General features: G+C 39.1%; 1 protein-coding gene across 1 annotated transcript; it reads right to left on the minus strand.

The window, feature by feature from the left end:
• Window positions 1-2,483: 2,483 nt before the first annotated feature.
• Window positions 2,484-16,280, minus strand: Pex2 (peroxisomal biogenesis factor 2). Its single transcript, XM_075971458.1, has 3 exons — window positions 16,162-16,280; window positions 5,492-5,603; window positions 2,484-3,724 (listed from the first exon to the last, which is right to left on the minus strand). The coding sequence occupies exon 3, from the start codon at window positions 3,705-3,707 to the stop codon at window positions 2,793-2,795; it is 915 nt and encodes a 304-aa protein (XP_075827573.1). The 5' UTR covers window positions 3,708-3,724; window positions 5,492-5,603; window positions 16,162-16,280; the 3' UTR covers window positions 2,484-2,792.
• Between the last annotated feature and the right edge of the window lie 10,518 nt (window positions 16,281-26,798).

Consider the following 26,798-nt stretch of genomic DNA (forward strand, 5'->3'; position numbering starts at 1 on the left):
CAATCTAGTGGGATCAGAAAGATGGCAGAATAGAAACCTCAAACTTCTGAAGTGGTCAATATTTTCCCTGAGAATAAAGTCAATTCGGAATATTAATGATAACAGTCATGGAAAGAATTCGTACTCTCGCTTCTGCTGTGGTTTAAATCTGAACCGTTTTCTTGTTTTTTTTTTGTTTTTGTTTTTGTGTTTTTGGTTTTTCAAGACATGGCTTCTCTGTGGTTTTGGAGCCTGTCCTGGAACCAGGCTGGTCTCGAACTCACAGAGATCCGCCTGCCTCTGCCCCCCAAGTGCTGGGATTAAAGGCGTGTGCCACCACCGGCCGGCCTGAACCGTTTTCTTATGTGTGTATGGCTGCCCGCTGACTTAATTCGGCTATGATGCCTCTGACCCATCAGTGGACTTAATAATTTGATGTGATTATTGACAGGTGGAAGAAACTGGGTATGGCCTACTTAGGGGAAGCTGGTCCTTGGATGTGAGCAGAGAAGAGTTGATCTGCTCTGCCTGTGTGCCATGAGGTAGCCATCTGTTCCCCAGTGGGCTTCCACCATGGTATTCTGCTTTCCCTTATAACTAGAAGGAATGGAGCCAATTGATTATGGGGCTGAAAACTCTGAAACCATGCACCAAGATAAGTCCTTTCTCTTCTGTTTTCTAGAGAATGTTTTTCAGTGACAAAAATCTAACTAAATGGTGTCCTAAACATGTACTTATAACATACCAATGTAAATGAGTTTGGTATATATTGTACTGGATATATACAGAAATGGCAAAAGCAGGGTTTGAAGCCAACTTTATGTCTTTGTCCCTCAGCCCATACAAACTGCTGATCAGAAACATGAGAATTCATGGAGTGAGCCTGTTAAAAAGAGTTTTTTTACATTTATAGTTTCATGCGTGTACACACATTTACTGTGGCATGCGTGGACGTAAAATGACAGCTTGTGAGAGTCTGTTTTCCCCTTCAGGCATGTGGATTCTCAAGATGGGATTCAGATCCTCAGGCTCTGGAGCAGGCAAAAAGAACCCCCGAGCTATCTCGCCAGCCTTCTTAAAGATACTGAAAATCTACGCCCAGATGGAAGGAGTTGTCTTGAATTCTTCACTTTGGTATATCAGCAAATCATTATCAGTTTACCCCAAACAATCTGAGTTGGAGATCATTCTCTCTCTCTCACTCCCTCCATCTGTCTGTCTGTGTGTCTGTCTGTCTGTCTCTCTCCCTCTCACACACACACATACATGTGCATGCACACACTCCACAGTGCATACCTGGTGGTCAGGAGACATCATTCTTTCCTTCTATCATCTAGATTCTGGGGATCAAATTCAGAGCGTGTGAATCAGCAGCAGGTGCTTTTCCTCACTGGGTCATCTTGGCCAGCTCTGTTGCTTTATCTAGTGGGAACTCAGAGTTCTAAATAACAATTTGTGTCATTTCTTTCTATGAGAAAGAAGACAGCACTGAGCTGCCTTACAAGGCTAAGGAATGTTGAAATAAGAAATGCATGTTCAATACAGGGAATGAAATACATGTGAATATTGTCATCTATATTTGAAAATTGTATATTATCCTGAATTTTCAGTTTTTCACAACTAAGTTTTATATGAGAAAAAAAGATAAATTTTAGATACATTCTTCTCAAACTGTGAAGCACCTCACCTAGCTTACACTAAATTGATGCTGCACTGACTCAACATTAGGTGAATGGACATCCCAAGTATGCTACTTTCCCTGTTCACTGCTTTATCTCCAGCTGCATCAATATCTTAAGTGTTGAGTGAAATATGAACACAGATGCTCAGTAGTCTACCACATCATATATTGATGTTTCTAGGTGTGTCCCTTAAAAACTATCTTTTAATATATTCTAATTAAGACTTGAGACTGATCAACACAAGCTAATTTGTTAATTTCCAGAAATATATATATAATATATATTTTATAGTATATAAAGTACACTGATACTATTTAATATGCGAACTAATTAGATTCTAGCATATTGTAAAGGGACAAAATTGATACTCTTTAAAGATAAGTGCTATTATTTTGGCAAAGTTATTAAAAACAGCACCAATATTCTCATATTATTTAACAAAGGGTTCATTTAGTGATTCTTCAGAGAGAAGAAGTTACTTGATATGCATTGCTAGTTTACCCTAGTACCCAAAAGACCTCCAGTATGTCACAAAATTACCAATACACTTGGTGAGACCAAAGATATGGACTTAGGAAATAGTGTTCTTTAGACTAGCTGTCCCATGGTCCCCAAACCTCGCTTCTAGGCTGCCTTAAGCACTTTTTAACCTTCTGAATATTCCGAAGGGGTCTGCAGCTAGGGGCTGAACCTCTTGAAAACTGGCTTCAGGAAAAAGTTCAGGTAGGAGCAAGACTCTAGAACCTGAAGTTTATTATAACAGGGTCTTATGATGTTGGCTTACGACGTTCTGTCATTTCTGAAAATAAATGCATACTCATCTCAGAGTCTCAAAAATCATTTATTTTTAGAGTTCAACCTTTTCTATGAAGAAGCATTCTTAGTCATTCTCAGTATTCATCTGGCAAAAATTCCCCATTATTCTTGACATTAAAAAATTTAATAGATGATTTAAAAAATAACCTGAACATTTATAAGATGCTTTCACATCATTTAGTTTCCAGTGATTAGAATTTGGTGGCTTAGAAAAGAAGAGGACAGTGGCTGAGCAGGACACCTACATATGACATTGACAATGACTAATACCAAGGACACACAATACATCTTCCCTCAGAGGAAACAATTTGGTTTCTAAAGAGCGTTTACTTCTGACATTTCAATTCCTGATTTCAGTGGCTGCACACTGTGCACTTCTATGCCACACTTAGGACAGGTAAAGTACATGTCAAATAGGAAGCTACTTTTAACGCAGTAATAACAGAACACGTGGTCACATCCAATGGTGTGAGGCATTGTGGGCCACTCTCCACACAGGGCACATTCTTTGCCACTGCTGGCGAGCTCACTGGCACTAACAGTGCCGGTAAGGGGTATGCACCAGGAAGACAATTTGGCTTTCAACTTCTGGATATTGATGAGTGGTAACAGGAAAATCAGAAACTCAGCAAAACCGTGCCAGAGAAGTTCCCTATTCATGTAATCAAAGCCAACTTCACGCATGTTCTGGGGCTTGCAAAATACAGAATGAATGCCAAGGAGGCGTTCTGTCAAAGTTGCAAACTTTCCCTTCTGCAAGAAAATCAAGAAGTTTATCAACTCACCTAATTTTATGAGTCCAACCACAAAATTCATGCACTGTTTGACTTTCCCGAAAGATGCTAAATGACGGTTTCGAAACAAATCATAACATCGTTCTTCTAACCATCGACCCCCAATGGTGCACACGGCGTACCACAGTTTCTGATTTTTACTTGGTGGCTGGTACCTTGGGCTGGAAGAGAAATCATTTTTGTACTGAATATTCAGAACTGACTGCCCCACAGTGGCATTTCTGGAGTAGACGGTGAACCTCCATAGGAAAAGCCACAGACATGCTTTCACTTCTGGTTCAAAGCGAGCTAAGAGCCCTGGCTTAAATCCATGAAAGCACTGAGTAAACTGGGACCACACGAGCTGCTCCAGAGCCTTGTTCAGTTCAAGGGCATCCAGCTGACTGATCCTCAGCACTCTGTTCGCACTCTTCGTCTTCTCCTCTCTGCCAGCCATGTCTTCTCTGGAACTGTCTAGGAAAAAGACAATTAGGGAGCATCAAGCAACAGCAATCTTCTATTACTGCCTCAGCGGCTGGGGTTCACAGAGATGGGCTGTTTACAGTGGGAAAACAACAAACAATCTCTTCTTAATCAGAACCTCTCTTTTCTTCTTCCTTTCTTTGTCTTGCTTCATGCCCCACCTTTTACCCTTTCTCAGCAAGGGACTCATGGGTAGCAGGTGAGAGAGAGGAACGAGATGAGGAAGGACAGCTATTTACTGATTGCAGGAATATACCTCTACATAATACCCCTTGGTTGGATATTCTGTCAGACAGATTAAAATCCTGAAACTAACAATGAGGCAGAGTAACACATCAAATGGAGAAGGATAATTTACATAGAACACTGCAATAGATGGTTAAATCAAGACCTCACTGTGATTTTCAGTGCTTTTAGGGGATTCAAGGATGTGTTTTTCAAGTAGTCACTTAATCTTTCTCAAATATATTTACATTTCACTAATGAAATACTAGGGTGTGTTTTGGATACATACACTGTAAAGTACTTAATAAAAAGCATCTGGAAAGATACATACTATAATGATTTCATAGATGCACAAGTAAAGAAAGAGATGCTAAAGAAGAATCAAAATAATAAGTGAATTCTAAAAAGTTAATTAATGTTAGTTCAGTAGTTCAGTAGGTATGCCTTAGAAGTAATTTACGATTTCTAACGCGGCAAAGAAAAGCCTATCACTGCAGCAGTTGGTACACAGATCAGTGGAGATCTCTTACATCCTATGAATGAACCATCAAACTCGAGCCAAAACCCAAATTTGCTTTAGTGTCTAAGTGGGTCCTTTGCTTCACCTACTGTCCTACATAATCTAAACATGTGGAACTCTAGGAAGCTGAGGGTAAACTTGTGATTGCCATGTAATAGCAAAAACGGGGAGACTTTCTCAGCAAATGCACATTCTAAGTTAGAAGATGAATAGTTCTGCAAACTTTCTGTACAGCATGGCTACTACAGTTACTAAGACAGCATGCATCTTTAAAGATGGCTATGATTGTGTCTTCACAATCACACACACATACACGATGAGCTGTAGTGGATGTTTGTTTAATAGCGGTACTTATCTCACAATGTATACATATATGAGGTCATCATGTTATTTACTTCATATATCTAATCCTTTTCAATTGCATGATAATAAAGCTAAGGGAAAAATAAACACAGTAAAGTGAATTTTCAGCACACCAAACTTAAACATGATCTCAAGCCCATAACAGTAAAATCCAGAAGCCAGGCTCACACTAAGGCATGGATCTTGTGTACATCAGCTGCTGCCAGTGGGTCATGGGATCTGAAACCAGGGTTTTTTACCTGATCCTCCCTCCACCTTGGTTATTTCACCATGCAAAACATAGGCGAGAGACAAAAATGACCCTCCAATTCCCTTCAAATGTTATTATCTTATGAACTTTATTTAAAGGTAGACATTAAATGTTATCTATTAGATAGTAAAACAACTGAAAACATCCTAAAACAAATTTGTACTTCTTGAAATGAGAACTATCTCTGACAACACAAGACATTTTCAAGAAGTGAATTTTAATGCTGCTCATGTGTCCTAGATTGAATTAGTGGCAGAGACCTTATGCTTAACAAGTTCAAACACAGGAAGCAAAATGAGCCTTGAATAATACAGGTTGCTTGGTGACGACCTGCACTACACCAGACATGAGCAATGACTTTCCTATAAAAAGGGCAATCTCCTTCTGAGGGAGCACTCACCTTTCCCCCTGTTCCTGTGGTCCCTTCTGGACTCAGCAGCCTACCCACAAGGCAGTGGAGAGCTCTCCTGCACGTTTGCTTCAAGAGATCCTCGCCTCATACTTGCCGGGAGCTACAGTAAAGAAAGGGGGATTAAAAAGAGACAGAAGAGAGGCCTTTCCTCACTCACTAAAATAATCTAATCTAATCTATTGCCAATGAGTGTCAGCTCTTTGTTCAAAATATTTTTTTCTCACACAGTCATCACTCTCTAACTGCTAGAACCCATTTCCTAAAGAAGTCTGGCCGCTTTCCCCTCCACTGGGATTAGTTCTCGTTGCTTTATCTCCTTTCTGACCCATCAGACACTGTCCACCCTGGAGTCATTCTGGAACACAAGTCTTTCTGAACAGGTGCTCCAGTTCCTTTTTAAAGCACCCCCTGCCACTTCATAACATGTATTTTGTCTTCTCCTTTTGCTTGGAGCATGTGTTCCCATTCTTCAGCTGAAAAACCTAAGTACTGGCTCAAGTACCATTTCCTCCTGGCTCTAATTTTGCTTGGATGCCCTTCTGGGGTTCCCTTAGCATCCCACTTTCCTTTTTTGGCCTCTATACTTTGGACACAATGTACTTTCTAATTGTCTATTTCCTCTACTACATGGTAAGCAATGATGCTAAGAATATTTGGGTATTATCAGAGTAGAATCAGGGCACCTAGTTCCTGGTACATAAAGACATTTTAGAATTGCTTGATAAATGGATAAATGAGCAGAATGAAAGCTTAGGATAGCACACACAAATTCTATCTGCTAACTTTTAAAATGATCTCCAATTACTATAAAAAACAGATTCTTATTTACTCAACCATGTTTGTGGTCCATCTGCTACTTATCAGCTGTGTTGGAGACTCTGATATGTAGTAGAATGAGAGGCAGTTGTGACCTAGGTTAAAAGAGGGGGACTGTAAGGGCATGCTATAGAAACAGGCAAACAGATGGGGTAACTGATTTTCTAGGGGAAATTTAGGACACTGTGCCTCCATCCTCATTTCTGGAGACAGGTTCCTGGCAAAGAGCCATCTAAGAAGGCCCAGAGAAGAAGCAGCGGGGTCAATACGGTTATGAAACTAAAAACAATTAGGGAGAGGTGTTACGAAAGCCAGAAGCACAAGAACAAGCAGAAAGCTGCAAAGGAAAGCAAGAAATGGATCCTAAAGTCTCTAGGATAGAAGCTCCAGGAAGGTAACAGGATTCAGACAACACTCCCAAGTGAAAAGCTAATCAGGTTTGCTCTGCAGACACTTGCTCTGGCCACTCACAGAATAGATTTCTGCTGGCTCTGAGGAGGCCTGGAAGCACACTGACCATTTAACAGGCTGTTAGGTTGATCTAGTGAGAAGCTAATGGTGGTGTAAGTTATAAAGCTATCAATGGGGACAAAGAAAAGGAATGTCGAAGTCTAAAGTGGGGTGGGAGACCTGACACCATTTGACAAGAATTAAATAAAAATAATTGAGCAGAGTAGAAAATGACTGGATGGGGGCTCAGTGCTCTAACATGGGAAATACATGAATATATGCAACCAGTTTTCAAAGTCAAAGGTTTCTATGAGATGCCTTGGTGGCTATCCTGTTAACATGGGACCGAGAGTTTGGGTGCAGATTTTAATAAGCCCAGGCATTTCTAATAAAATTTACCTAGTTAAACACTAAATGAGGAAGGCAGTGATACAAACTTCTGGTGGTCCATATCTCCTCACAGTGAATTCAGCTTTCTCTATAACAAGAATCTGATTTTCATACTTTTCAACTGATAAAAGAGATATAAAAATGTATAAGAAAGATACATATCTCTTTGTGTATTCTACATACTCTATTCCTTCCATGTCCCTCTATTATAGTGGTTTTCAAATTTGAGAGCTTATCAGAACCACTCACAGGATCTTTTAGATGCTGAGTTCCACTCTTAAGAATTCTGATTTACTAGATATGTAATGGGACCTCCACAGTTCACGTTTCTCATAAGTGCTCTAGAAATTTTGAGAACTTCTGGGTGAGTCAATTTCAAAGATAAATTCATCTTTTTTTTTCCTTCCTATCATCTGTATGCCTCAATACTGCATGTTCTTCCTGTCATTCATTTCTAGCTGGTTTTCATCACTTCATCTATAAAAGCTGGTATAAACCTCACTGACTCAGCACGTCTTTTTCTATTAAGTAGTCCTTGTGAAATCCAAAGCCATTGTTGATTCCACAAAAATCCTGATCATTATTGGATCTTGGAATTCAGAGAAAAAGACATTTCCTGGCTCTCACATAAGGGTATCATACAAGTCCTAAAAAGAGAAGCAATCAAGTAAACAGAACTAGGTGCTATTTTCCCTAACGTACTAACATTATGTACTAACAGGAAAAACAAACTAGCACTATTTGATCAGCTAACACAAAGCTACATGGTTGCTTGCCCCATCCGTCACATACCTGCTCCCCGGTGCTGAGCTGGAGAGGCAGCATTCCTAGCCAAGGGGCAGATGAGATGTGACGCCTGCTTTACATGGTCAGTGTGCTAATTTACACATCTCTAAAGACTAGGGTTGTTGGAGTTCCAGATGAGAGGACATAAGTATCTTCATCTCGCCACTCTAGAATTCACCATGAAGACTGGCTGCTTACAGGAGCTGCTCATGAATCAACAACTGTGAAGCTGTATGAGATGGCGGAGAGAGGTAGCCAGTCAAAGCACTAGGTGAAAAGCTGGACAGTCAGGAAGATATGTCAGCCTCCAGTGCTTCACTGATACTTAGTGAGTTGTCAGGGAATAGTTTCTCAGACACATAATCTTTTTCAAAATCCTTCTTTCTAGAGAAATCATACTTGAGACCATGTAGTAAAGAGGAATTTTTAATGACTGCCAGGAAAGGAGACTTAAGACTTAACACAGTCTAACAGATCCAATATTTAACAATACTATAAAAAATTCTTTCTTATTCCTTCTGTTATAGTTTAACATTTTTTCTTTGCTTTTTTTCCTCCCTAGGCCTGGCCCCAGTGTAGATTAGGAACAGCTGGGCTCACTCTCCTCCCTCGGTAAGGCTCTTAGGAGACCAAAAGACTTATTATTAAACCGCTCCTCAGCCTTTGCTTCCCCAGATGAATAATTTGTTTCTCTGAGTTTTGTTTTAGAGTTTATTTCCAAGATTTTAATAGTTTTGTGCCTTGTTTTAGTCGTAAACCTAGGAACAAACACTGTCCATTACACTCCACAGTTTGTCAGGATGGAGTGTCCCACCTATATTCTACACCTATATTCTACACCCCCTCTCAGACAACTGTGGCGCACTGAGGAAAGCAGAGTCAAACTTTCCTGGGCACAAGTTCTAGCTCTGTCTCCTTTTTGCTATGTGATCAAAAAATTCATTAGCCTCAGACTCTTCTGAAAAGAAATAACAGCAACTCCAATGGGTTGTTGAGATTAACCTAGATAATGCTAGGAAAGTGGCTTGAAACTATAAAGAAGTCTTATTACCGCATCGTTATTACCTTGGCTAAGGATGGGCATAAAAGAAAAAGACTACAAGTTGATTTTGGCCAATCTCGTTTGAAAAGACTGCAATCTTCATTATTACTCACAATAATGCCTTAACCTGTGTCAAAAGAATTTGTTTACAGGAAATACTGACTACATCATTAACATGTAATCGTGGCAGAGAAACTGTAAACATAATATCACCATTACCTGTGCTTCTGTGAGAGGCAGGCAAGAAGGCCGACATAAGGCTTATTCACATACAGTTTGCCTCTCGTCTGGAAGATCACATAAGAGGACTGCTAGAGAATCGGGTTGGATTCCATCATTACTAACACACTCATCAATTTAACCCCATCAACGCCGTTGGGACTGTGACTAGGAAATGAAGAAACCTCAGGAACACATGGTACTAACTGCTTTGGGTGTACTTTGTCCCATAGGGCAGGGCACAGACAGTTCAAGTACTTAATCCTTGGTTTATCAACAAAATAGTATATTCAGTTCTTCCTCTTGCCCAACGTCCACCCAGTCCCTATTCTGGCAGGCACAGATCTTTCAGAATACTAGCTTTAGACATGAGCAGTGCCCAGGAGAGGAAACTGATGAAATAAATATAATTGGAAGTTCAATTAATCTGATTATAGAATCCTCTTCCTTCCACTGCAGCATAATAAGATTTGTCCCGTAATAGGCGTGAAGTACAGAAAAATGCCATAAATGCCTTTAAATCACATAAAATCATTCTCAACATAATGGAAGTAGTCTGTGTTTTAGTGACTTCTAATTCTCTGACAAATACTTATTCAATTTAACTAATATTCATTGGGCATATAAATGCCAGGCAATCTCCTAGGTAGCAGGGATTTGATCTAAATATTTATTATCAGTGGACTTCCCCTCTCCTTTTCCCCATACTTGTTTAATACAACAGAGTTTTAGTAAATCAGAACTGGCATGGATCCCTGAATCAATGAAAGGATCTCAAAATGGGAAAATACTGAACAGGGACACAAAACTCCTCAGAGGAAAAGATAAGTATCTTTCTTACTTAGGACAAAGGAACAGGGTGTGCAAAAAGCTTGAGATGTGAACTGGCTATGGTCTCGCTGGGACTCCTGGAGATCGATTTCAGCAGGAGCTGCTGGAATGTAGCCTTGGTTAGTTAATCAGTGTGTTTTCATATGTCACCTGGCTGCAAAGAGGTAAGTCATCTGCTATGATGGAGGCAGAGAGGCCTTTCACAAGAGATGGACCAAAGACTACACTGGACAAAGCACCTAGGCTGTTAGGGATGCTGCACAGATGCTGTAGGCATGATGATCACCCAGAAGTGACAAACAGGGTGTACATTTCAGAAGGTCAGCCTGATAACAGAATTCCCTGAGCTAGAGGAAAACTGATGCTCAAGAGAACACTTCCAGGACTTCTTCCAAATTTTGGAAAACATAATTTATTTTCAATTAAAACTTTGCAAATACAAAGAAGATATTAATTACATTTTTGGATAAATAAATTTCTACTACTTTCGGTAAGCCAGTAGTTTCTAGGATCCTTTTACAGTGACTACCAATACCAAGGCTCAACCACCGGTGAGTCCATAGGTTCTTTACTTTCAGGTTAGGTAAGCTTTATACTTCAATGTTTGGGGGTTCTTTTAAACTGCTACTAAGTTTTATAAAGGTTGGCTCAAAGTTGGAAGGTTCAAAAAATAAAAGTCAATCTGTCAACCTTTTTGCTCCTGAAAACAAAAATTATTCTGAATTAAAGTAATAATAGATTGATATTTTTCAAAATGCCCAGGCAAGTTTCATCCTATTCCACCTTTTAATGCCCAACCTGATACTTTTCTCCCTCACTTTCTAAATCATGATAAACTTAAAAAAATATTTATTATCCAAGCAAATAGTCACATTAAAGTGATTAAAATTATAATCTGTGATATACATTTTAACATTAGAGACAGATTCTAGTACTTTAAGAATACATGGGAAAGATGCTAAAGGCAAAGTTAGGAGCAAATAAAAAGTCTAATACCTAATAGTATTAAGGGAATTAAAACTAAGTTGTCAAGTAAATATGTTTAAGACTAAATGACCCAGCACTAAGAACTGTTAAAAGGGTCCCCTGCTGAAATTTTATCAGGGGACATGCCACACTGCTTTCCTTTCATATTAAAAAAAAAAAAATCCTGGAAATAGGTTTTGGAAGAGCAGCAACATATAACTCATGCCTTAAATGACTCCTGTTTTCTTTTTTATTTTCACTGCCAAAAATAAAACCTTTATCATCAACATCACATTAAAAAAACATAACAAATGATTTTATCTCATTGAGGAAGAAGGAAATATTCGGGGTGTACTTTAAAGCTTTTATTGAGTGTGGTGCAAATTTTGAATGAATATATTTTATTTAAAAACACGTTATTGACAGAAATCTATCAATAATAATGTGGGTATTGTCAAGGGCCTGTCAATATTAATGTAATTATGATTAAGAGGATAACATGGATTTTAGCTATAATACCAAGTAACATCTCCTCCAATACTGCTATCAATATACACATTATTATTGACCTGTTCTGGGACTCTCAGTACTAGATGTATTACCATTAAACATGTTTGTCAATGCATACTGCCTACAGAAATTCTACATTTAAATTTACAGGCCTGTAAACTTTGTCAGCAGAAACCTCTGAATTCCGATTAATCTCTAAGTTACCAGACACGCCCACTTCCCCTGCCAGGTTCTTTTGCATCTTAGAAAGAGGGAACACACCATTCATAGGACAAAGTCACTGCTATACCATCCTAGGAATTCTACTGATCAAAATGGATGGAACTGTAACTCCATTTTATTTCTTTCTACGTTTCTAAAAGTTTTAGATTAAAACTTCATACCTGGAGGTTATATGAATAATCTCTAATCGTATATCTTAAGTTTTGAATCTATGTTCTACTACTTTATCTTCTTTGTGTAGTCAGATTTACTGTCCATTGTACTGAAATCAACACTAGCAAATGAGACATGAATCAGAAAGGGACTTACTGGATTCCCAGAGAACACTTCAAACATAGGTAAAGCTATGCTGAGATACATTATAAAACCCTGACCTCTAGCACCCTGAACAGGCCTAAAACCCCAAAATTTGTAAGTTCAAATCCCACTTCTGCTGAACTTGCTACATGAACTGCTCTTATTCTGTTGTTACTCTCTCTGTCAAACAAAGATTCAGTTTCAATATTTCATAGAGAGACAATGTGATAAATCACAATAATACTCATTTGGATACAAACAAGATAGATACATGAAGTTTTCAAACTGTGGATATTAGGTCTCCAAATTCTTTAGCTTGAACACAGCTCTTATAAAAATTCTAGTATTTTATTAACTTTTCTAAAATTGTACAATGATAAAAACAGTACAGAGTTCTCAAAAAGGAGAGCAGGGACAAGCTTTGTACCAGAGGGGGGGGGTGTATTTTATTCCCATTTGGAAAGAGGAAGAAACCAAAGAAAATGGTAATTTTTCAAGACTAGAATTGATTTTACACACACATACCCAAAACAAACAAACATACCCCCAAGGTCTTGCTTATTTTAGCTACTGTTTACTTGTTTCAGTATCTAAAGTTAACCAAAACGCTATTTTAAATCTTAAAACAAAGTTTCCAACACCTTAACCTAGCATTACCCACTTAATAAAAAGAAGTCAGCAAGGTTTACATAGTCTTTTCTTTTAGAAACCTGCTCTTTCTACATCATACAAAGAGTAGGCAGCAACACTAAAGAGATGTTTGAATGCACACAAGAGGAACAAAGAGACTACAGACAATTCATTTTACTATACAATATTCTTCATTTACTGGAGAAACAAACAACTGTAGACAAAACTGGTAATTTACAGGAAGTGTTATAGCAAAGCTTGGAAGGGGGAGGAAACTGGGACAAACAAAAAACAACCCCTTCCAATTGAAGACATGGTAAGAGTGAGCACTGATGCTGGAGAATGCTGAAAAAGGAGCAGAATACAGGATAAAGAGAGAGCAAGGGAAAAATAACAAATGGGACGCAAAGATTAGTAACTACAGTTGAGTCACAGGGCTAGAAGTGGCAGAGCCTTGTTCTGTACTTGTGCCCTCTACGGACAAGGTGACAATGGCCTGGAAGTATAAATACTTTCAGGTGGCACCAGAGGACACAGAAGGAATTATTTTCAAAGGCTAAGTATTAAGTGCAGGGATTCCAACTACAGGAAAACCTACAATCCAAGTGTGCAGAAACATCCAGATAAAATACCTGAAGAAATGGCTTCAAAACAGTCTATATTTTTTTAAAATCAAACTGCTTAAGAGAATTCCAGACCACTTGAAAATTATTATAACAAAAATTTAATTGCAATTTTTATAGCAAAAAAGAATGGGAAAATATCCTCAAAGAGGTATCGATCATAGAACAGAACAAATTACGATATGATACATAATTGTACCATATATTTCCTTTATATTGTGTCCTGAAACCATTATAATACAGTAGCTGTTATAATCTCTACTCTAAATCAAAAAAAAAAATTAAGATGAAGGTAACAGTAAATTACTAGTAATCACTACAAAATTGCAATACACACAAACTTAGAATGGGTGGGTAGTTGCTGAGCTTGAAGCAAATGTAATTCCACAAAATGAAAAGCGAATTTTTGCTCCTAGGAATGATTCAAAATACCAAATTCATAACCAAGCTTTCAGAAGTACAGATGGAGAAAAAAATTAAAGGAATGTGGTAAATCACCCCATGCTCTCATCCACATTCCCTCCCCCTATACATGCGGTCAGAGAATCAGCCAAAGGGATTGAATGTCAAACCTAAACAAAGAGACTTATATGGGTGAAAAATGTGGCATGATCATTTATTATGAATACAGATTTATGTGTATGGTAGATGTCATGCCAGCTCATCCAGTGAACACAGGGGTTGCACGTGATAGAGACAGAATTACTTTTCAGCTCCTGGCTTTTGTGTTTTAATAAGAAAGAAAAGACAACTTGGATGGTATTTTATCTTACTTTGCTCACTCAGGAAAGAAATCTGAGCTCTGATAAAAGGAATACATATTAAACAGAATTAAAAAAAATAATGTAGAAAGGGACTTTCTGACTGTATGGAAGGAAATAGGCTGGAAAGACAAAAAAGCCACACTAGCAAGGCCAAAGGATATCTCTACTACCATGTATAAAAACCACAGTATTGCGTTGAAAGGGACAGTGACAGGCTCACAGTCAAGGGGAAATGGAACAGTAGAGGCTTCTCTTCCAAGGTTTCTCTCACATTCTGAAGAAATAAAAGCTGGACAGCCTCCTTCACAGAAAAGAGAGAGGAACATGTAACCTATATTCTGGTTGCACAACTGGGGTGGGGAACGCAATCTTAAGTGAATTTTGCTTCAGACATAAAATCTGACATGGCTCACAGTTCGAAAATTACTTTATTGCCCTGAGGAACAAATGGTGCTAGATTCCTAGTCTTACTAGAGAAGTGATGACCAGCAAGACTGCACGTAACTTTAAGGCTAATTCAGCAACTGAATTAGTCAAACAAAATTATGGCAAGGACTTTATGACCAATCGATTAAGCAACGCATGAATTACAGTTAAAAAACAAGACTATCTGAGAGGAAGAGGAACTAGGAATGATGACCCATCGTAAAGACAAAACTAAACTTGAAACAAATATTTCATAAACACGAAGCAGCATTACCATGTCTGCAGCTTTTAGAAACTAGGAATATTTAATTTTAGAAAGCCAGAATGACCAAGTGAATGCATACTGAATACAAGCGTTCAATTGTCCTAAGAAAGAGAATTTTTACGCGCAAAGGAAAGGCAGATCATCTGGTCCAAGATATAAATTAAACTTTAACAGGGACACTGTTATAAAAGAAGACATAAATAGCTGTGCTTGTTAAACTACAGCTGACAGTCGGCTTGCTTTGTCTCTCCTCTGCATGGCTCCAGGAAATTTCTACAAAAGTTCTTTTATGGAACAATTTTCAAACCACAGATTGAGTGCTACCTCTAATTACTAAAGAGGAGAATTAGGCCAAAAGGTAAAATTGGGCAGGGGCAAACTATAATCAGGACTAGAACCTAATTCTTTTCATTTTAGTGGTCTATTATGTTCTGTTATTTTACTTTTTAAAGAAAAAAAATGAGGTTCTTTTTTCTAAGTAATTCTGCTGACTCCTTTTTCAAATCCCCTGGCTCATGGTCTTTCAACTGTAATCGTTCTGGATACAAGTAATTGGTAATACAAAAGAGATCAAGTCAGTAAAAAGAAAGAAAAAAGAAAAGTCAGCCACTTCAAATTCATTCTGCTCAGGTTTATCTAAAGGCCACACATTCCTGGAAGATGTTTTGACTACAAACTGGTAAGGGGGGTTGGAGTTGGGGCTCTTAAGTCATCCCATAATTACAAAAACTTGTCAACATGAAAAGCTGGCAAAGGGTGCCATAAAAAATCTGAACGTGATAGACTGGAAATTTTTCAGTCCGTGAAAAGTCTTTTTGCTATGTATCTGGTGTGTGGAAAATGACACGTAAATAAATTAGTGAACCAACGACTTTTAAGGATCCCAAAAGAAAAACAGAAATGATTATCACATTCCTTTTATCAAACCAATGAATTTCAATACATTCTACAAGCTATTTCGTAAGAAAACCTTTCATACATCTGCGCACAGATACCAAAAATGAGTTTAAGTGAATGGTCTCTCAAAAAGGTCGAAACTCCAACACACTGAAATACAAAATCTTTTTTCATGTACATTCTGATTATGAACCCCGAGAGATTTTTAAATCTGAGTTTAAGAAGCCTAGGTACTAGGGCATGGAGGTGATTTCGGGGTTGTCTGAAAAGTCACATCAGGGAAAGCAGTAGCTCGCTCGCTCCTAGCATTGTCGCTCTGTTTCTGTGACAGCGCTACACCGGGGGGGGGGGGGGGGGGGGGACACGACTAGGAGTCTGCATTTGTTTTATTGCCTTTCCGGAAACCAAGAGACAAACTGGCTCCTTCCAGAGAGACAGGAGGCAGAGCGGCCTGCAGCCCAGGCAGGCGAGCGTCGCATGGCGGTCCTCCGAGACTGCCGGCTGCGCTCCGGACGGACACTGACCTGCGGCGTCTGCGGAACCTTTCCTCAAACATTCTCGGGCAAGCTGAGCTTTCCCCAGCCGAAGCTGCGGCAGCCCCGCTTCCGGGATTCGCGGGCTTCCGGAACGACGGAAGACCCGGAAGTAGCTGAAGAAGAGACACCGAGCAGAAAACGGCTTCCCCGGTCTGCGGCGAGCCGGCGAGGGCCCGGCCACGGAAAATGCCGAAGAGCCGAGAAGCCGAAGGGCCGAACGGCCGAGTAGCCGAAGAGGAAGGTCCTCGCTCTGGGATTGGTCGGCTAAACTGCGTCTGCTTGGCAGAAGAGTCACGAAGCGGTCAGCCCGGGGTCGCGGCCCGGCGTGAAGAGGCTTCCGTGTCGAGGCCCGGCGGGACGCCTCTGCTCTGCGGGCGGGCTCAGGGCCGCCGGACCAGCGCCGCCGGGTGGTGGTGGGGCGCCTGCGCGCGGGAGAGCAGAGGGACGACCTTGTGAGGAGGACGCCCTCTCCTCCTGGTGGGTGTCGTGAGGCCGTGCCCTGGGTCCCCCCCATCAGGTAGCTCCTCTGAGCAGGGGTTGCTAGCCGTTCGCCGTGTGGGGTGCAACCCCAGCGACAAGGAGCAGGAATGACCTTGACCGGTGGCTTGGTTGGAAGTCTTAGGAAGTCAAGTAGAGAGCCCTACTCAGAGGAACCCTCATGGTCCTTTCAATGCTTGCAACCCCGCACCCACCCTACACCAGCTGCACTTAGGCTGGTGGGGGTAGTGGTACAAGAATACGATTCTTCCTCCATGTATTTTATTTCTGTAATTGCTCTGTGCAACAGAGAGTTCTTATTCAAACTGTGAAATATGGACTAAGTATAGGAGAAAGGAATAAGGAACTCTGGTACCCTTCACTCCGTACAGTATTGGCTTATTTATAAAGACAGATTGCTGTCACTTAACACCTGGCATAACTTCTGTTCATTAAGGAGCTCTTGGGAGCAATAGAGGCTGGGGAAGAGAGAAGGCCCACTTGAAACAAACTCCTTTTATTCTACCAAGTGACCCAACAATGTAGATGACACAGCAGTAGCTACAGGTTGGTAGGATTTGGAGTTTAGGTAAGGACAGGAGGAAAGTATCTTGAGATGTAGCCTATCAACCGCATGGTGGCCACTAGCTTCTTGTGACTAGTTTAAAATACAGACCGCTCTGTAAGGGCATGATTCTAAGACATATCAAAAAGGGATACGAAAAGCTCATCAATTTTAGGTATTGATCATTATATTGAAAGTGTTCCAAATTTTTTAAATTACATAATATAGTTCCCATTATTTTTCTGTTGGACAGTGTTGTTCAAAAGATTAGATTCTCTTTGAAGAGCGGGTGGTTGACTTGGTAGTGTAGGAAGATGTTCATGTTGCCCTTCTCAGGTAGCCTACTGTGGTTCACTTAATTTTTGTGTCCTTTGGAAGCTGTTTTTTTCCTGTGTAGCCATGGTTGGCCCCAACAGCATTTCTGTCTCAGCTAAGATGACAGCTGTATGTTATCCTGCCTGGTTTCACTTGATTTTTATGAGAAAGATAAAGGTGAAATTAAAAAAGAGGGCAACGGAGAGGGCTCAAAAACCTGAAGGTACTTTCTGGCAAGCAGGAGGCTCAAACTGGATCCCAGAGACTCAGATGGTAGAAAGAGCACCTCCTCTTGAGTCGTTCACAGTGATTGTCCCATATAAACACATGTACACACACACTAATCAATTACATATAAACACGCACACACGATAAACAACTACATATAAACACACACACACACACACACACACACACACACACTGACGAAAATGGGTAGAGAAGACATTTTCAGTAAGCCTCTGCAGTTCAAAGAGATTTTATAGGTTTACGAACATCACAATATCTTAATAATAAAGATCCCAACTTCCCAGGAAATTTGAATTATGTTAGATGACTCTTAATGCAGGAAGCAAACATAGCATTTAAATTTCTGCAGAAAATATTTAAAATAATTTGTTTTCTCAGTATGGGTACTTCTTACTTTGTTTGTTTTTACAGTGAACTAGTAGTTCCAGAAACTTTGTTTCCAGTATTTTAAAACTTGCCTTAAAAGCATATCAATTCACTTATTGAACAAAAGCCTGGGCCTGGGATATTGCTAGACAGTGTTAATGAGAATACAAGTCAAAGAGTAGACAGACATGGCCTTTATTTCTTGGAGCTAATAAGGATCAAGTCAGTGACTATGTAGATAATAAGCAAGGCATAGTGGGTTTTGCTTTTGTAAATTAAACACATTAATATTTTAAGCCAAGAATTTATTCATACAGATGTTCTAAGGAAGAGTTTTGTGAAGACTTGACTGTGGTCTTTTAAAAAGTATGAACAAATTAATATAATTCAGTCATTTACCATGAGAGTTTAAAGAAGAAAAATTGATTATTCTTTTACCTTTAAGTACAATGAAAATATTAAATTATAATTGCATCTTATATCCTCCTTTTGCCTTTTAGTGACTTTTAGATTCTAAAGAATTTAACAGTAAAAATGTTAAGAACACATTGATTTATGCCTCTAACATATTTTAAAATTGCTGACTTTAAGAAGTTAAATTTATATTAGCATAATACATTATTCTTAAATCAATATGATTGGGTTTTTAAAGAAAAAGTTGATCTTACAATCTTGTTATTTTACTATTGCTGCTGTATTGAATTACCACAAAGTTAGCACCTCAAAACAACCCTTATTTATTATTTTTTTATTTTATATTTCCATATGGGCCTCAGTGGACTATACTCAAGGTGTGCACAGGCCCTGCTTTTCCCCTGGAAGCTCAATGAAGGATCTGGAGCTTTTCTTCATCAAAGGATTACCTGCCAAATTTAGCTTCTTGCTCCTGTCAGGTTGACATTTCTTTTATCCTTTCTTTCTTTTTTGCTCCTTGACTGTTGTGAGCAGAAGACTGTTGGAATGGTCTGGAGACCACCCACAACCTCCATGCTCGGCTGTCTTCCTCCATCTTCTAGTTAGCATCAGGGGGAGGACACCCTCTGCTCCTCTCTTCTTCTCTTCTTTCCATCCTTACATCTCAAATCACTGGTTTTTAGAAAAATCCATTTGATTATGTTGCCTCTCATTGTCAAGTCTGTGACTTTAATCACATTTAAAATGTCCCTTTTATCATGGTAAAGCAACTTATTCCCAGGTTGTGGCACTTGGAACTCTTTTCAGACTCTAGTTGCCCCTAAGCTAATGCCCAAACTCTTTAGGACAACAGGCACTGTTTTGACCATTCCTTGCCTGCTGTTTAAACAACATCCCCTAAATTTCTTGCATTTATGGTTTGTTGTTGACATTCCCTTAAGGTCTGTTGCCTAAAGGGCTGTGAAGGGGTAATGGCACTTTGGGTTCCTGGTACCTTCTAATACCACTTTTTAAACCTTACTTCCTGGGTGACTATTTACTAACTTTGCTTTATTCTTGTCCCCATTATTCAGATGTGTCATACCAAGCTGATGGCCTTTAGCTTTACCACATGACAAGTGTACTCTTCCTTGTTTGCCACAATAGTTTTTTAAAATACTAACCTCCATAAACCCCTCCTTCTTCGAACCATAAAATGCTGCTTCCCTTGTCAGTTCTTCAAAATATACAGCAGTTCCTCTACTCTTGCTTGGCACGAGTTACATGCTGGTAGTATAGTGTGTAAGATGTCAAGCAAGTATTTATTTATACATGTAATTTCCTCATATAAATTGTGAATTTGTTTGCGAATAAGACCATAGAGGTGGCTTTGCTTGAGTCCATTTTATTTAAAATATATTAATACTTATTTATATTATTTTGTCATACTGTAAATTATTTACTCTTTTGTGTCATCACTAATCTATGAACTCTATTTCTCTTTCTCTATGTGTCTATTGTCACAAGAGACAGTAAGTAATTGGCGAATAAATAAATTGGGAAGAATGATACAGAATACTTAATATGTTCAGTTGCTTAAGTCAAAAAAGTTTATGAAGTGAATTTTGGAGAAATTATGTGTGTATATTTATATGTATATATAGTTACTTTATTATCATAATTTTGTTTAAATTATTAAAGAAACATAGCTAGTGGTTTGAAGTATGAATTGTGGAATTAGAGCACTTAAATCTTTCCCTTATATCTTATAAAACTGTGTGATCTTAGGCAGGTTTTTTGACTCTATCACCTTAAAACAGAATGGTAATAATAACTTCCTTTTATGGTTAAATAAGTAAATGAATGATTTAATAAAATACTTGTAACTGTATTCCACAGTCAATGTTCTATAAATATTTGTTAAATAAAAATAGTATTTCCTATTCTTTCTGCTTTTGATGATAAGTAATGATTTTATAATACAATATATTTCTTTAAAAATAGTTCATGGCTTACAATTGGTTGTTGAAGTAGAATTTCTTTACCTTTAATGATCTGTAATACTTTAAATCATATAATGACCCTCTATCCTCATTAAGTACTTGTATATACTTTTTCTCACTAGGAGTTGGCATATGTTCTCTTTGTACTATTTTTATATTGTTGTCGTAATAAATTGGCACTAACATAGTGAGTTAAACAATGCCACTTTAATAGCATACTGTTTAGGTCAGGAGTCCAACACTGATCTCATCAAATTGTCAGCAATCTATATTAGGTTTTAGAGCCTCCAGGCTGGAATCTGGTTTCTTGGCTTTGTACCTTCTAGAAGCTGTCTAACATTCACTGACTCATGTCCCTTTCTTTCTGCTTCAAAGCTTGAAATGTTGCATGTCTCTAATAACTCTCCTGTCTTTACTGCTCCTTCTCTGACTACAGGTAGGATATGCTTGCTGCTTTTATGATTCGTTTTTCTAGTTCATGATCCGTCCGTAATTATATCTTCCTTGTCTCTTAAACTATGCAATGTTTTTGTTTGTTTATTTTGTTGTTGTTATTGTTGTTACAAAACATTTTTGCATGTTTTACAGGTTGGGGTATGGACATTTTTGAGGACCATTATTTTGACATTTACACTGATGAAAGGTATATAAGTTGAACTTTTGGAGAGTGAGTATAGTATATAGATTGTGAATAATGGGGTTAATATCATTTGTATCTCTAGTGTTTGGTGAAAGCCAAATCTGTTTATTCGAGGACCAGCCTTCTTGATGAAGCAATGGTCAGTCTGTTCATCTTGTAGAACTTTTAGTAAAGTGGAATATGAGCTTGTAGTCGTTGATGATCTGATCTGCTAGGCAAGATACTCTTAATATTTTGATACATTAATCCCATTAATTTCTGCAGCAAGTTTATGAGCTATTCAAAGAGGACTCTTGATAACCCTCTTGCCACAACAGTCAAACTCTTGTGCAGTCTCATTCCTTTAAATGAGAGTTTGACTCACACTTTTCCAGCCAATGGGAGAACGATAGATTTTCATCCCTGCTTAGGAACTAAACAGCTCCGGCTTCCATTTGGTTTGACAAAGGAAGCCGCAGTGTGATAAATTGACCTATAAAGAGATCAGCATGTCAAGATAGTAGAAGGTCACCCATGGCAAACAGCCAAAAAGGAAACAAAGTCCCCGGATGAACAGCTTCTAAGAAGTAGAGGCCAGCAAAGCATGCAGTTGAAAGTATATCCTTCCATTTGATCCTCCTCTGTTCTTAGCCATGTGAAATGCATTCTCCCAAGTGATGGGATACCATGTACAATACTCGTATTGATAATCTGTAAGAATTAGAAAGTAAGGTTTTTAAAATCACTGTTTGGAGTTCATTTTCTATACAATAATTCCAAGGAAAACATTATTTACTTCTGATAAAAAAAAAGTAATTTGAAAGATTAATCAACTTCCTGAGTCACCTTGTTGAATGGAAGCTCTTTTTTACTATAGATAATAATGATAATGTTAAATATTGGCATTAAGTTACATTTATTACTTACTGGGTTTTCAAAGAAATAGACAAATATACACACATACACACATATAATATACTGTATATATTATATAATCTATAACTTCTAGTTAATTTTGGATAACTTAATATAATTAAGGGTCATCTGGAAAGAGGAAACTTCAGGTTGAGGAAATGATTCTGTAAGATTGGCCTGTATGCAAGTCTGTGGGATCATTTTCTGATTAATTTGGGTCCCAGCCCACTAGGAGCAGGGTAGCCCCTGGGCAGCTAGTCCTGGGTTGTATAAAAGAGCAAGTTCAGCAAGACACGGAGAGCAATCCAGTAATCAGCATTTCTCAGTTGTCTCAGCTTCAGTTCCTACTTCCAGGTTCCACTCTTGAGTTCCTCCCCGACTCTCCTTCATTCTGGACTGTAGACTGTAAGGTGAAATAGTAACTTTCCTCTCCCAAGTGGCCTTTGGTCAATGTGTTTTTATCACATCAGGAGAAAGCAAAGTAGGACAATAACTTTAAGTTGTTAGAACAATTCTATTAGGTATTAAAAATAATGAACTCAAATCCAAGAAAGGTTAAAGGACAGTGATTTGTAGTCAAAAGATGGCAGATTTTGAACTCAGATTGTATGACTTGAACCCTTACTTAAGACCATTGTACTTCATTGCTTCTTAAGTTTATATAGCATCAGGCAAAATATAGTAGGTGTGGTAGAAAGGTAGTGTTGGACTCTTGGAAGGCACCTGCTCTATCTCTGGCATGTGACATAGAATTTGGTGTAGCTATTAAAAAACAGAGAGCTGGGGATGCAATTTTATGGTATAGCATTTGCTAGCATGTGTGAGGCAAAATATGTGTGTCTATGTATATAACAAAGAGCAAAAGCTGGGTGGGGGTTGGGGCCTAAGAACTATGGGAAAGCAGTGCAGAGTCTATAGAGGGACAGGATGAAGAAAAGTGAGAGACTCAGAAGATAGTTTGGGCTTGAGTATACTTGTATGAAAAAATGTGTTTTCAATTATGAATATATTTTTATTTAAAATATTGGAACTCAAATTATTGATCTTTTTCATCTACTTGAAGTAACTACATATTAGTTTAACTGGTACAGTTAACACTTGTAAAGATAATTTTCAGATGAGTTAGAAACACTCTACAAATCCATTCATATCAATTATTATAGGAAATTTAGTTTCTGTGGTATGCAAAAAAAGTGTGAATGCACACAAGACATTTCATATGGCTAAACTTGTTGAAGATATGATAAGTGTGCTGGCTAGTTTTATGTCAACTTGATACAAGCTAAAGTCATGTCAACAGAAGGAACTGAAGTTAAGAAAATGCCTTCATAAGATGGGTCTGTAGGAAAGCCTGTAGAGCATTTTCTTAATTAGTGATTGCCTTAGTGTTTTTATTGCTGTGAAGAGACATGATGACCATGACAGCACTTATAAAGGAAATCTTAATAGGGGCTGACTTACAGATTCAGAGTTTAGTCCATTATCATCATGGTATGAGGCAAGGCAGCATGCGTGGAGACACGGTGCTGCAGAGGGAGCTGAGAGTTCTATATCTGGATCTGTTGGCAATAGGAAGTGAACTGCCTCACTGGGTATGGTTGAGTGCCCTCCACAGTAACACATTTTCTCCAAGAAGGCCACACAGATTCCATCATGGCCATACCTCGTAACAGTGTCATTACCTGTGGCCAAGCATTCAAACACAGGAGTTCTACGGGGTACCATAGCTACTCAGACTATCACAGTGATTGATGGGGAGGGCCTAACCCAGTGTGGGTGGAGCCATCCCTGAGCTGATGGTCCCAGTTTTATAAGTAAGTAGGTTGAGTAAGCTAGGAACAGCGCACTTCCATGTCCTCTGTCTCACCTCCTGTCTCCAGATTCCTGCCCTGTTTGAGTTCCTGCCCCAACTTCCTTTGATGTTGAACTATGATAAGAAAGTATAAACCAAATAAGCTGTTTCCTTCCCAGATTGCTTTGGTCATGGTCTGTTATCATCACATATAACCCATCACCTAAAATAACTCTGACTAAGACAATCACTTTGTGTTTAGTTTCATCAGAGTCTATATAACTGAGTAAATGCCAAACCTCGATGGAATTTTGTGTTTTATGAAGAAGGAACACCAGTAGTTACACTCAAAACATTATCCATTTCACTAAGGTAAAACAATAAAGAAAGACCATTATGAGTATTTTCAGGTACCGGCAAGTGAGCCCTAAAGACAGAACAACAAATGCAGATCACAGAAGCAGGGCTTAAAATGTTTGTCTCTTTTTCTCCAAAGAATCTTTTCAACTTCACTAGATGGAAATTTAATTTTGTAAGATGTCTGTGATTTTCAAATGTGTTTATGGTGTGAACTTTCAATCTAGGCAATTTATCATTACTTGGCCAGGAATTGTTTTCCTCTTAAGCTACATTGAACTTCCTTCCCAGAGAATAGATGAATCCAGGTGAAAGTTCCCACAGCTTCATGTCTAGCCAAAAGAAAAGAATTCACTGGCCAAAGACAAAAGGAAAACCATTATTTTTCCTACTGTCTCTAGTGTTGCTGTCTCTGCTGTTTTTCAAAATTTCACTTTGTGTGGATTTAAGCAATGTTCCTAACCTTAAATGTAAGAACTGAACTTCTGCTTCACAGCAATACTAAGCAGGCAATTGCAGATATGAAATACATGAAGAGGCCTGACTGACCGTGATTTGACTTTGACAGTTCTGTGACCTTTGAAAGGTCTCTTAACTGTCAGGGGCCTTAGTTTCTTAATCTCTCATCTGTTTGACATGTCTGCTTAAATTCCTTTTTGTTTTAATGGATTAGGATTCCAAAGGCCATTTTTTTTTTTTATGACTGCAGTTTCAACCCAAGTCTGTGCTTAAGCATATGGGCCTCTCGGCTGTCTCCACGTATTATCTGAAGCCGTGTTTTCTATGTCTGCATAGAACATAATTACATGCATAATTACAACCATAAGAGAAACTTATAAGTTCTTGATCCGTAGCTCAGCTGCAGTTTGGCTACTGTTGTTAGTTGTGGGCCTTTAATTGAGAAGAGGATACTCATTCCACCTCTCAGGCAGGTAAATTCTGTATTGGCCCTAGAGAAATAAGCATGAAATAATTTCATTACAAAACATTTCTCTTTCTGCATGTATTTATTTGTACTGTATATCTTAACTCCCATAACAAGAGTCAATGAAGTATGTATGTGTGTGTATATATATATGTATACATATACATATGTATGTATGTATGTATTCCTATGCATCTATATGGCAGTATTTTAACCTGACACCATTAACAGCCTCAGCATCCATGGCTTAGCTGTGTCCCCCCCACCCCTAAGCCTCTAACTTTGGAAGGCTGGATGGTCTCTTAATGGCAGAGTTTTTTTGTTTTTCTAAAAGACACCTCTGAAAGGCAGTAGAAACCCTGGGTGAGATATTCTCAGCAAGACCTCCTCGCTCATTATTTCAGACCGTCAGGACTGCTGTTAAATCTCTGTTCTCCCTGCTCCCCTCTCCACCCTTCCTTTATCCCAATCATCCCGTTGCGCCATGTTCTCCCCATCCTACCCTTCTCACTTTTCTCTCCCCATCTCCCCTTACCCCCCTCCCACCCCACCCTTAAGATCCCGATTTTTTGCCTGGCAATCTTGTCTACTTCCCCTACCCAGGAGGATAGCTATATGTTTTTCTTTGGGTTCACCTTCTTATTTAGCTTCTTTAGGATATCAAATTATAGACTCACTGACCTTTATTTGTGGCTAGAACCCAATTATGAGTGAGTACATCCCATGTTCATCTTTTTGGGTCTGGGTTACAGGGAAGCACATATCTTAATTGAGGGAGCCATCTTAGGGTTGGGAAGAGACTCGGACCTAGAGGGGCTTCCAGGTGCCCAAGGCGAGGTCTCCAGTTAGTTCCTGGGGCAGCTGAGGATAGGGAACCTGAAATGATCCTATCCTATAGCCATACTGATGAATATTTTGCATATCACCATAGAACCTTCATCTGGCGATGGATGGAGATAGAGACAGAGACCCACACTGGAGCACTGGACTGAGCTCCCAAAGTCCCAATGAGGAACAGAAGGAGGGAGAAGATGAGCAAGGAAGTCAGGACCACGAGGGGTGCACCCACCCACTGAGACAGTGGGGCTGATCTAATGGGAGCTCACCAAGGCCAGGTGGACTGTGACTGAAAAAGCATGGGATAAAACAGGACTCTCTGAATATGGCGGACAATGAGGGCTGCTGAGAAGCCAAGGACAATGGCACTGGGTTTTGATCCTGCTTCATGTTCTGGCTTTGTGGGAGCCTAGCCAGTTTGGATGTTCACCTTCCTAGACCAGGATGGAGGGGGGAGGACTTTGGACTTTCCACAGGGCAGGGAACCCTGACTGCTCTTCAGACTTGAGAGGGAGGGGGAGAGGAGTGGGGGGGGAGAGGAGTGGGGGGGGAGAGGAGTGGGGGGACGGGGAGAGGAGTGGGGGGAGGGTGGGAGGAGTGGGAGGCTGGGAGGAGGTGGAAATTTTTTTTCTCAAAAAAAATAGAAAAAAAATCACTGTTCTCATAGCCCTCAATAAATGAAGATTTGATTCATTTTTGTGGGTTTTTTTTGTTGTTGTTTTGAAAGACAAAGGGAAGGAACGTAATGTTGAGTGGGTAGGAAGGTGGGGAGGATCTGGGAGAAGTGGAGGGGAGAAACATGATCAAAATAT

The sequence above is a fragment of the Microtus pennsylvanicus genome, chromosome 5, assembly GCF_037038515.1.
Source record: "Microtus pennsylvanicus isolate mMicPen1 chromosome 5, mMicPen1.hap1, whole genome shotgun sequence".
Lineage (NCBI taxonomy): Eukaryota > Metazoa > Chordata > Mammalia > Rodentia > Cricetidae > Microtus > Microtus pennsylvanicus.

Bases quoted from the DNA above. Each gene is read 5' to 3' on its own strand.
- Pex2 (XM_075971458.1), bottom strand. From the start codon at position 3,707: ATGGCTGGCAGAGAGGAGAAGACGAAGAGTGCGAACAGAGTGCTGAGG.